General features: G+C 36.0%; 4 protein-coding genes across 5 annotated transcripts; 2 read left to right on the forward strand and 2 right to left on the reverse strand.

Moving 5' to 3' along the window:
• The first annotated feature begins 79 nt into the window (after positions 1 to 79).
• On the forward strand, positions 80 to 4,870 carry LOC124427574 (structural maintenance of chromosomes protein 2). 2 transcript variants are annotated; one of them, XM_046970679.1, is made up of 8 exons: positions 80 to 418; positions 677 to 1,099; positions 1,175 to 1,453; positions 1,640 to 2,413; positions 2,561 to 3,148; positions 3,213 to 3,834; positions 3,989 to 4,242; positions 4,323 to 4,870. In XM_046970679.1, exons 1-8 carry the CDS (start codon positions 251 to 253, stop codon positions 4,746 to 4,748), a joined length of 3,534 nt encoding a protein of 1,177 aa, XP_046826635.1. In that variant the 5' UTR covers positions 80 to 250; the 3' UTR covers positions 4,749 to 4,870. The 2 variants fall into 2 exon arrangements, with proteins under 2 accessions (XP_046826635.1, XP_046826636.1); XM_046970680.1 differs by lacking the exon at positions 80 to 418 and having other exon boundaries at positions 967 to 1,099; positions 1,164 to 1,453.
• LOC124427578 (ribosomal protein S6 kinase delta-1) lies at positions 4,614 to 8,332 on the reverse strand. Its single transcript, XM_046970686.1, has 5 exons — positions 7,727 to 8,332; positions 5,405 to 7,654; positions 5,206 to 5,301; positions 4,971 to 5,132; positions 4,614 to 4,842 (listed from the first exon to the last, which is right to left on the reverse strand). Exons 1-4 carry the CDS (start codon positions 7,820 to 7,822, stop codon positions 5,028 to 5,030), a joined length of 2,547 nt encoding a protein of 848 aa, XP_046826642.1. The 5' UTR covers positions 7,823 to 8,332; the 3' UTR covers positions 4,614 to 4,842; positions 4,971 to 5,027.
• A 159-nt stretch (positions 8,333 to 8,491) lies between these two features.
• Positions 8,492 to 10,321, forward strand: LOC124427587 (vacuolar protein sorting-associated protein 37B). The gene is made up of 5 exons (XM_046970706.1): positions 8,492 to 8,758; positions 8,891 to 9,077; positions 9,167 to 9,338; positions 9,454 to 9,536; positions 9,640 to 10,321. Exons 2-5 carry the CDS (start codon positions 8,946 to 8,948, stop codon positions 9,895 to 9,897), a joined length of 645 nt encoding a protein of 214 aa, XP_046826662.1. The 5' UTR covers positions 8,492 to 8,758; positions 8,891 to 8,945; the 3' UTR covers positions 9,898 to 10,321.
• LOC124427586 (dnaJ homolog subfamily C member 30, mitochondrial-like) lies at positions 10,252 to 11,578 on the reverse strand. The gene has a single exon (XM_046970705.1). It carries the CDS (start codon positions 11,014 to 11,016, stop codon positions 10,366 to 10,368), a length of 651 nt encoding a protein of 216 aa, XP_046826661.1. The 5' UTR covers positions 11,017 to 11,578; the 3' UTR covers positions 10,252 to 10,365.
• Positions 11,579 to 11,629: the final 51 nt, after the last annotated feature.

The raw sequence follows: 11,629 nt of genomic DNA on the forward strand, positions 1-11,629 counted from the left end.
TCCTTATCCTAACCTTACTTGTGCTTTACGAAGAAAGTAGTCGAAAGTCTATGTAATACAAGATCAATGATGCAATACGTTATAAGCGTACGATACAAGTTTGGCGCCATTTGCGGTATTGTCTTTAATTTTCGTGCGTCCTTCTTATTCATTTCGCATATAGATCGAATATATTTTTCTAAGCGCACGCACGCACGCACGCATATTACGATAATTCCTTATATTATACACCATATAATCTTATCTCGCGATGTTTATAAAGTCGATGGTGTTGGAAGGTTTCAAATCTTACGGCAAAAGAATTGAAATTACCGGTTTTGACAAAGAATTCAACGCTATCACAGGATTTAATGGAAGTGGAAAGTCGAATATTCTGGACGCTATATGTTTCGTATTGGGCATTACAAATCTCGGACAGGTATGCATGAAAATTGCGATATTATCAAGTGTGCGTTGTGTATATATGTATATATCTGTGTGTTGACTAACTACATATATATATATATATATATATACACATATATATATATATACATACATATATATATATATATATACATATATATACACACATATATATATATAGTCAAGTATATTCATACGTACACGCGCGTGTGTGTGAGTTTTTAATGCATATGCACTTGTGCATCTATATATGCATATTACAAATTGTCAGGTACGCGCTACATCTTTGCAAGAGCTAGTATACAAGTCTGGCCAGGCAGGCATACAGAAAGCAACCGTTACGATAGTATTTGATAATCGTGATCGCGATTCATCTCCAATGGGATATGAACATCACGAGGAACTTGTAATAACAAGACAAATAATAATCGGTGGAAAAAATAAATACTTGATTAATGGATCAAACGTACCTAATAAAAGAGTTCAAGATTTGTTCTGTTCGGTACAATTAAACGTAAATAACCCACACTTTTTGATAATGCAAGGTAGAATAACAAAGGTCTTAAATATGAAACCAGGAGAAATTTTATCTATGATCGAGGAGGCAGCAGGAACGCGCATGTATGAGACCAAAAAGCAGACAGCGTTAAAGACCATAGAGAAGAAGGACAATAGGCTGAAAGAAATAAATGATGTACGTCCTAAAGAGCTCTTATAAATCTACTCTCTGTGTTTTATTTTATAAACCTTTGAGACAGTATTATTTTAGGTTTTACAAGAAGAAATAGCTCCAAAGTTGAATAAACTCAAGTTGGAGAGATCTCAATATATGGAATTCCAAAGGATGCAAAGAGAATTGGAACATTACAAGAGGATAAACATTGCTTGGAAGTATACCATCGCTTTGCAGCACAATGAAAAGGCAGAGAAAGATATACGGTTAACCAAAGATACGATAAATGAAAAATTAGGAAACATTAATATCGGGGAAGAGGAGATACGTGAAATAGACGATAAATTGGCCGAAATTGTTAGGACTAGAGACGCGGTTAGTAATAAATAAATGGCGTTGAGTTAAAACTGAAACTCCATGAAACGTTTCTAATGTTCGAACGTCACTTTTACTCTTTCACGGGACACGTCTCTACCTATATATTAATATATATTTTGCCCTTTTTTATCTATTTCAATCAATCTGCGCTTTGCTCATAATGGATTTTCTTTCTTTTTCCAGGAATTCGGAATGAAGTTGGAAAAGTTGGAACATGATTTAAAGGACGCGGAAAAAGTACAATATAAGGTAGCGGCCCGATCTAATGGTAATAAAGAAGATATTAAAGCTGCAAGAAAGACGACGGAACAATTAAAAATGAATATTATCGAGGACGAGGAAATGTTGCTCGTTAAAGAGAAAGAAATAGAAAAGTTTGGTAGCTTGTTTCAGCAATTAAAAGAGGAGGATGAGAAAGACGCCGAGGCGTTGATCGTTGCCCAAGAGAGATATCAAAAGATCAGTTCGGGATTATTACAAACTGAGGACGGTGAGAATGCGACGTTGGAGCAACAATTGATATGTGCCAAACAAGGTGTTACCCAAGCGCAAACGGAACTGAAACAGTCACAAATGTCATTGGATCATGCTAAAAGTCAATTGAATGGAAAATTAAAGGACATGTACAATACGGAAGGTGAATATATCAGGGATAATAAAGATCTCGAGAGGAAGGAAAAGGAGTTGAAGAATTTGGAAAATGAATTGAAAAAGATTAATTACAAAGAGGGCCACCTGGAAGAGCTACAAGCTCAAAAGCATTCGTTAAAATGCGAAATAAGATCTTTGCAAGAGAAAGTCGATCAATTTGAATTGCAATATCCTCAGCTTAGGTTTCATTATAAAATCCCGGATGGCAATTTTAAAGAGAATTCCGTTAAGGGATTGGCGTGTACGCTGTTAACGATTAAGAATAAGGATACTGCGTACGCCTTGGACGTGGCTGCGAGCGGGAAGGTACGTGATGATGATAATAATAATAATAATGATAATAATAATGATAATAATAATGATAATGCCAGTAAAAGAAATGAAAATTTCTCCAAAAGATCCCTTCTGCTTGAGAAAGGAAGAAAAAAAATTATATGTTTAATTGAATTATAGCTTTACAACGTAATAGTCGATACGGAAAATACAAGTAAAAGATTGCTGCAGCACGGTCAGCTACAACAACGCGTCACGATTATTCCTCTTAACAAAATAAACGGAAGACCAATGGAGCGGCACATAATCGAATTTGCCGAAAGATTGGTTGGCGCGGATAACGTTCAGTCGGCCTTGTCGCTTATTGATTTTCCAGAAGAGATCAGACCTGCGATGACATGGATATTCGGACAGACCTTTATATGTAAAGATATGGAAACGGCAAAAAGAATAGCTTTTCATGAGAAAATAATGAAAAAGTGTGTCACCATAGAAGGTGATATTTTTGATCCTGCCGGTACATTGTCCGGTGGTGCACCCTCTAAAACAGGCTCGGTTCTCCTTAAAATAGAAGAATTAAAAGAAACGAAAAATTCATTGAAAGAGAAACAACAACATTTGACGGAGATTGAAAGAGTTCTGACAGTTGCTCAGAAGGCAGAGGGACAGTACGCGTCGTTGAAAGAACGATTTGATTTGCACAAGTATGAGGTCGATATGGTGCGACAAAGATTACAGCAAACGACGCATCATAAGATTAAAGAGGAGGTAACGTATTATATGGGTATTATAGGGATACTTCTTATGTCCTTTGAACATTTTCTTTCTTCAGGTAGAATCATTGAAGGCAAATATTGATGGCTTGATGAAGCGCATGAATGAGGCGAAAATTTTGGAAAGAGATAACGAAAGAAGGACCAAGGAGTTGGAATGTCAATTGAAGGACGCTATAAATATTCGCGAAAAGCAATTAAAAGAATCGGAAAGTCTATTGACGACCCTGAAGAGGAAAGCTGAAAAGAGTCGTGCCGAGTGGCAAAAACGGGAACAAGAATCGGAAACGCTGGAATTGGAGATAAAAGAGTTGAAGGGAACTATAGAGACTGGTAAGGGACAATTGATTAAGGCCGAAGAAAAGTTAATTGAGCTCAATGAAATCGCACGTGATTTTGAAAAAGAACTCGAGGAAATTAACGTCACGTTGGAGACTTTAAGGAAGAACGTTAAAGAACAAAAGCGTATTATAAATCAACAGAATGAGGATGTGCAAAAGTTAAATGCCAAGAAAGAAGATATCGTGAAGCAAAACAGAGAAACAGAATTGGAAATAAAAAAGTTAAATCACGAGATTAATACATTTGGCAATTATTCGAAAGATTGCAAAGAAAAAGTTGTCGACCTAGCGAAAAAGTATCAATGGATAGAAGAGGATAAACAATACTTTGGGAAAACAGGTATTGGGGAAGGCGGCTTTTATTAATTGGCTGATATATATAATATCGTTGTATCAATATTTCCATATTATACACACATATATATATATATATATATATATATATATATATATATATATGTATATATATGTATATATATCGTATATTATCGCAGGTGGCATGTACGATTTTGAGGTTAACAAGCCAGAGGAGATGGATCAGAAATTACAGCAATTGCAGATACAGTGCGATAAGCTTAGCCGTAACGTCAATACACGAGCGATTAATCTCTTGGACAAAGAAGAGGAACAGTATAACGACATGGTGAAGAAGAAGAAGATCGTTGAAAGCGATAAAAAGAAGATACTCGAAACGATCAAATATTTGGATGAAAAGAAGAAGGAGACACTGCTAAAAGCTTGGGAACAGGTATAAGAATTTGTTACTTTTTCATTATTTAAAATAAAGTGCCAATAAGAATTGTCTCTATCGACGTTCCGTCGTTTCAGGTTAATAGAGACTTTGGTTCGATATTCAATAGTCTGTTGCCAGGAGCTGACGCTAAACTGATACCTCCGGAAAATCAAACGGTTACAGAGGGATTAGAAATCAAAATTGGATTTTCTGGAGTTTGGAAAGAATCATTGGGAGAATTGTCTGGCGGTCAAAGATCCTTAGTTGCTTTATCTTTGATACTAGCTATGCTTTTATTTAAGCCAGCTCCGCTTTACATATTGGACGAAGTAGATGCAGCTTTGGATCTTTCTCATACAGAAAATATAGGTACAATGTTGAAGAGACACTTTAAACACTCACAGTTTATTGTTGTGTCATTAAAAGATGGTATGTTCAATAATGCCAATGTATTATTTACAACCAGATTCATTGACGGGATGTCAACGGTTACTAGAACAGAGAAATCTAGATCAAAGTAATGATATATTAAAGAGTAATAACATATTTTTACATTATCTTGCTTTTCAGTAATTCTCTTTCTACCACTACTCTGTTGTATCATCCCCCCTCCGTCTGAAATAAATTCATTCGTTTTACCCTATGAAATGTTCTTTTTATTATTCAAGTTCAACTTGACGTTAAACTAATACTTGAGAATAAAACGAGGAAATCGATTCGGCCGCGAGATTATCAATGCCTACCTTATAAAGTTAGATTTAATAAATTCATTAAGTCGTTTGAAAAGGTCTTTTCTTTTATTATATCGTAGAATATACCATGCTCGACCAATCGATCTTTTCAAAAAAGTAATGCTTCTTGATGTCCGATATCGTTAATCGTTCTTCCGGCTCATACTTAAGAATCTACGAGGAATAATAATGGATTAAATGGTGCATTGATGAAACACACTAAAGTATTTTTTAATCTTAAGCTTACGTTTAAGAGTAAAGACCTGGCATTATCCGACAATTTAGTAGGTACGCTTACGACGGAATGAGAACGAAATGCTTCGCCGTGTAAGGATCTAAACTTCTGGAAAAGAAAGAAAGAAAAGAAGAAAAGAGAAAAAGAAATGAAGGGTGAATAAAATTATATGTTATTTACTCGAATCAATCGATTGGAAAGTTAGACTTACAATGCCTGTAAGTAACTCGTACAAAATGATTCCATAGTTCCAAATGTCTGTAGCTGGTGAGGTACAAGTCGTAGGTGAAAACATATACAACTCCGGAGACGAATATTCTTGTTCTCTTATTTTGGTTAATTCGCCGTTACGGTATGGTACAATATATGTTAACGTAGCACGACCATGCTCGTCCAATAATATCTTTTCCGGCTTCAAATCGAATATTATAACTCCTTGTTGGTGCAATGCTTCGAGCGCTAAAAGAATTTCTGCTGCCCAACGACAAACGACTTCTTCAGGAATTTCCCAAAGTGCTCCTCCGTCCAGAGAATTATTTTTACTGAAACATTTCGTTCGTTCCCCGATACCACCATCGTTTATTCCCAATGATCCGACGTTATTCTCATACGTTGAATAACATTCCTCCTGTTTGACATCGTCCGTTATTATCATCATCGAGTTACTCGTCGAACTATTACTACTCGACGTATTATTATCTTGCGCGTTGGCAAAACTACTATTATCCAAACTATCGATTAAAAATCTCTTCAAATTATTATCCACGCTCGATGGTGATTCCTTAAATTGAGAAGCGACCTCGTTGGACATATTTAATGCACGGCTAACGTTTTTCCGCGAACAAATGAATTCTTCTTTTGATTCGTTCGAACGATTAACGACGAAATTACTTCTCCTTAAAGTGGCATTAACGGATTTTAACAATTTTTGGGCTTTTTCTAACAATTGCGTCGTGGGCACGTCACTGCCACAGATATCGTCTACGTTATAAACTAGCTGGCATTGGGCATTCTCTTCGTTCGTCGACGTAACGAGATTCATCCTGGTCGATTCTTCAACGTCGTAACGAAAACGTTCCGTTATCAATTTCCTTTCATTCTCGTCGTTGCATATTCCTTCAAAAGTATTTTGGCATTCATCCCCAATGCCGAGCCGAATTCTTTCGGCCGAATGATAATCATCGTCGCTTTTTAACGCGTCGTCCTGCGATTTGTAATTTTTAATTATAAAATCCCACAGTCTACCGCGTTTAACGTATTCCAATATAAGAAATACCGTTGCCTCCGTTTCGATATAACCGTGCAAACGTACCATGAATGGTATTTGCCCGCGCAATATATAATCGCTTATTGGATTTTCCTTATTGGATAAGGGCTTTTCGATACTCTTCACTATTCTAACGTTATTCGTATGTAAATCTTTAACGAGCATTAACGAATCTATTATATTCAATACTTTGTAATTTTTAAGATCGGCCGTGGGCTTATTGAGAAGCGAAATATTCCAATTTAAGTATCTATTGTACAATTTCTCCGCCCTATCCAAATATTTCGATACCTTCTCTTTAATTATTATTTTCCTCGCATCGTCCGTATCGGTTTCAACGCCTAACAACAACGTTGATATTCCCATTTTGTATTGGGCAAATGCCTCTTCGTATTCCGCAATGGCTTCGTGCTTGAACGCCGCGCTTATATACGCGGCAGCGACTACTATATAATGAGTAACGTCCTTGCACGTATGTGCAAGATCCGTACAATCTTGTATGGCCTTGTTTATTTTTAACATTTTAGTCTTTTTCAACTCGTACCTTTTATTATTCTCATGCTTACTATTATACCGATCATCCAGTTTCAAGTCATCTGACGCGCTTACAACGAAACCGTTATTGCCCCCCTTAGCGGTAACGCAACAGCATTTCTCCACCTCCTCCTCCGCCACCGCCTCTTTCAACGGGCCCGCTATTTCAAATGGACTTTCTTCTACGTCGAAAGATCTTGATTCTTCTTCGGTAAGATCAATGATATTACCCAAGGAAAGGGGGGCGCTTTCTATTATCTCAATGCTGTTCGTTAAGGCGGCGGCGGCGTCGTTTAGCCCGGCAATATTATGATCGTCCTCCGAAGTATCAGAACCGACGGACTGCGAACGACCGTTTATCGTATCGCTGTCGTTTTGAAGACTACTCTTTTCAAAAAATTTAATGAAAATGTCACTGGTATATAAGCACCTATGTTTCCCAATGAAATCTAACAACTTCAACGCGCTGTTCTTTCTCTCTTGAACGACCTCGACCTCGAATCTACCGAAAAATTTGGATTTTGTAAATGGTGGAAAGGGATCTTTGATTTGAAAGTGCGCATGCAAGGCATACAACGCCGAATGGAGTTTTTTAAAGTCATTGTAACGCTTCCAAACGGATACCTTCGATACTTCCTCTCTGGATGCCTTTAAATATATCTGAAAGTGAACAGATAAAAGATTCGGAACTTTTCATTATTATTAAATATTATCATTATGTCAATGTCATACCACGGATGTGACTTTGTAAATGGTAAAACCTTTTCTGTGTCGCGTAGTTTCGGGTATAACGAAACGTCTGACCCACTTGTCTTTCGTCGATGGCATCTTTTATGGTACATTTTTCGTACCTTAAGGAATTTTAATACAATTAACCGGTGGTCCTTATAATCACATTTTCATTAAACCTCTTCTACGTACACACTTTCCTTCACTTTAGATTGTTGTCGATTATCACTTTGAGGTTATATCGTAGCCGAGACAGAGAACGACAGTTCAATCTTGTCATGATGGGCTCGAAACGAAAGGTTCTTTCTGCGTAATGTTCTTACGCAGAAGCGATATTTTCAAATTTCATGCCATTTCAGCGGTGGACGATGAAGAAGGACACGTATTTAAATAACATTTCCTAGTAATTTCTCGGCAAAAAGGAAAAAGGAACAATTTACGTCTATTCCTTTAGATATCAATTCAAACTCAATCAATCAAAAAAGGAAATGATCATTAACATCTCGAAAAATTATCATTATTCAACACTTTTCGAGCCACCGATTTATTTTTATTCCTTCCCCGCCGTACAGCAGCTCTTCTTCTCAGTTGTTCAGTTCGTCGACGCAAATGCATATCGACTATGAACGATCGACTTTTCTTTTATCGACTGACGGCACGATATTTCAGTCGCGTCGCCCATTACTCGTCAACGACGGAACTCGTCGGCACATAGAAACACTGACAATTGCCTAACGATTGCGCAGAACTGTGCGTCATAGCTGTGTGATAAAGGAGAACCAAGATCAACACTCCTGGTGAATATTAATTTGTCGGCTATTATCGACCAAATTTCTTACAGCGAAGAGTATACGCAGATTATATATATGATTATATATTACATATATATATATATATATATGTATATGTATATATGCACGCCGCGCGCACACACGTGTTTATATGCAATAAACGAAGCAGCCTGAAAGTTGTGTCGTCGTGCTACGGAGAAACAAAGTCAACGAATAGACTGCTTCATTTCGAACCGTTCGATAGGCAAGTATTACTTTTCGATATAATCATATAATCAGCAGATCGTTTTGCTCGAGAGATCTTTGTACTTAGGCATACGTGGGCGCATAAAGTAAGAGATTTTATTTACGGTAAGAAACTTTTTTTTATATCTAGATGGTGACCATTCGTCTCTATAGATTGATCATTGGAAAAGGACAAATATCGCAATATGTATAAATCGAGTCAGGAACCGGATATACCCGCGGCATTGGGCTTGCTGACGCTTTTAAGTAATGAAGAATTAAAGGATATATTGAATGACGATAGCAAGTTCGAAGACATCGTAAAGGACATTAAGCAGGTATAAAGATGTTTCAAATGTTTATCATACGCGTTACGTTTCAATGTAGTAGTTACCAATCGACTTAAAAAATATTTCATCGCAATTAGTTTAAAGAACTTGAAACCGAAAAAGAAGTACTTATGGCTAGCAACAGATCGTTGGCAGAATTTAATCTTTCAAAACAGCCAGAATTAGAAGAAGGTAAACAAATTTTAAAAGAACTCAGCGACAAGGGACATCGATTATGCTTCAGCGTCAAGGAGAAGCTCAATGAGATGAGTATGTCTTTCAAGAGACATTGTTAATTGATTTTTATATTAACGGCTACCAAAGGAACATTTAAATGTTCCTTAATAGATTATAACGAGTGTATTTTTTGTGTATTATTATATAGAGGATAGATCGGGAATTATGACAGTCGACACTGCATTAGACCTTTTGCAAGCGGCTGCTGCAGAAATTGAGGAGGAATCGGAGGTAAGAGAAAACAAAATGGCTCCTTTTTCTTCCTTTTTTTTTTTTTTTTTTTATCTTTTTTACAAATTGAAGAAGAAACTAATTTGCGAGGCTTATATTTCAGAAAGTGGCTGAAAAATTTTTAGCTGGCGATATGGAGGTGGATGAATTTTTAGAACAATTTTTATCAAGACGAAAATTAATGCACTTACGTAAAGTTAAAGTCGATAAGATCAGAGAAATAATGCGAAAATCCTCGCATCCTTCGTCCTATTTTACTTCTAACTTTCCTGGAATTGCGCCTTCCATACCATATCCAACCGGGCCGGTATCAATGCCAATGCCCATACCATCAGGCCCTTCACTTTATAGACCATATTGAATAGGCCTACATTTTCTTTCTCTTCACTTTTCTTTTCTTTTGTAAATAATGGCATGATATATGAATACCTACGTCGCGTTGTATTTGGAAAATACAAAAGACGATTGAAATATTTCATAGGAGTTTGGATTTTTCTGAAAATGATGCAAAGTTTCGTTTATAAAGCTTCGAAAGTAGTTATTGTCCCTTGAATTGTATATAATTGTAATTATATTTTCGTATTTAGGTATTAATCCTATCTACAGTCTACCTCTCACTAAGAATTTCATTTCCAAGAGTAGCCTAAATTAAATGTACACACAAACACAAAAGTCGTCTTAACAGGAGCTATTGAGAAAGTAAAATACTATGAAATACTCTTTTCGCAAGTGTAATTATTTACATTAATATCAATAAATTTCTACTCTTGAACGATTCAACTATACACAACAATGTATTTGAAATTATACTTTTTCTTTTCTTTGTCTTTTACGCTTCCTTCTTTTTCTGTGGTACATCGTAATCGGTAGTATATTTTAACGGATATACCAGTCTTGAAATCAAGAAAACTATCAGAAATAATATTGTCCAATATGGAAATAAATTGTTATTATTAGTGCTTTCATTTATTTTATTGTTTGCCTCGGTAAATTTTTCTTTCCTTCTTCTTACATATAACCTTTCACCGTAATGCTGACGAGTCCATTCGTCGAAATTAAAATATTTGTTTCCCATTGGATCTACTTTACTTTTGTAAACAGAAGCATACGTATAAGTCACTTTAGGAGCATTTTCCTCGACGTTTTCTTTTATCATAATCGATCTGTCATAACGTTTGCGCGTTTGATAGTTGTTCAATACGTCATATGCCTGTGAAATATCTTGAAATTTTCGTTTTGCATGTTCAGACTTATTCCTATCGGGATGATATAGCATGCTCAATTTATAATAAGATGATTTTATTTCGTTTTGAGTAGCATTCGGTGATACTTTTAACGTATCGTAATGTGTTTTCATTTTCACATATGCACACGATTTAGACTGTATCAAACGACAAGCTAGAATAATCGTCAAGTCGTTACGACGAGAAATCTTTTCTATCCAACGATAACTTGTGCCAACGTGCATAGTTATAGACATCGATGCTGTCACGAAAGCTATATGATTAAATAAATTTACTTCCTCTTTGCGATTCTTCTTGCGCGCGCATCTACTACGTATATTACACTTGTATACGCATCGCGCCGCACACACCACACCTTAATATTTTTTATAAATCATTTAAATTGCCTTTAGATTTTCTTACACGTTTCATTATTTTCACAGGAAACGATTGGATCAATTTGAAAACTATCGAATGGCACATATATATATATATATATACTTGTATATATATATATATATATATATATATATATATATATATATATATATGCCCTTCGCTTCGTACGATAATAACTTAACTTTGTAACATGTAAGGCGAAGGGACCGATCCTATTTCGTGAAATTATACATAAGATAGTGAGATAAAGCAGAATATTTTATCGAAAGAACTTTTTCAATACGCCGACGAGCAAGGTCGTTCTTTTATGTATCCCTTATACCATATACTTCTCTTCCCAAGAGTTGCCTCTTCATAAACGCGGAAAGAAAGCAAAAGGCTTACGTTCGATTGGCGCTAAAACCTAGTCTTTTATCGATCACATTAATAGGGAATATATATGTATACATATATATGGGGCCGACGATCGTA

The sequence above is a fragment of the Vespa crabro genome, chromosome 10, assembly GCF_910589235.1.
Source record: "Vespa crabro chromosome 10, iyVesCrab1.2, whole genome shotgun sequence".
Lineage (NCBI taxonomy): Eukaryota > Metazoa > Arthropoda > Insecta > Hymenoptera > Vespidae > Vespa > Vespa crabro.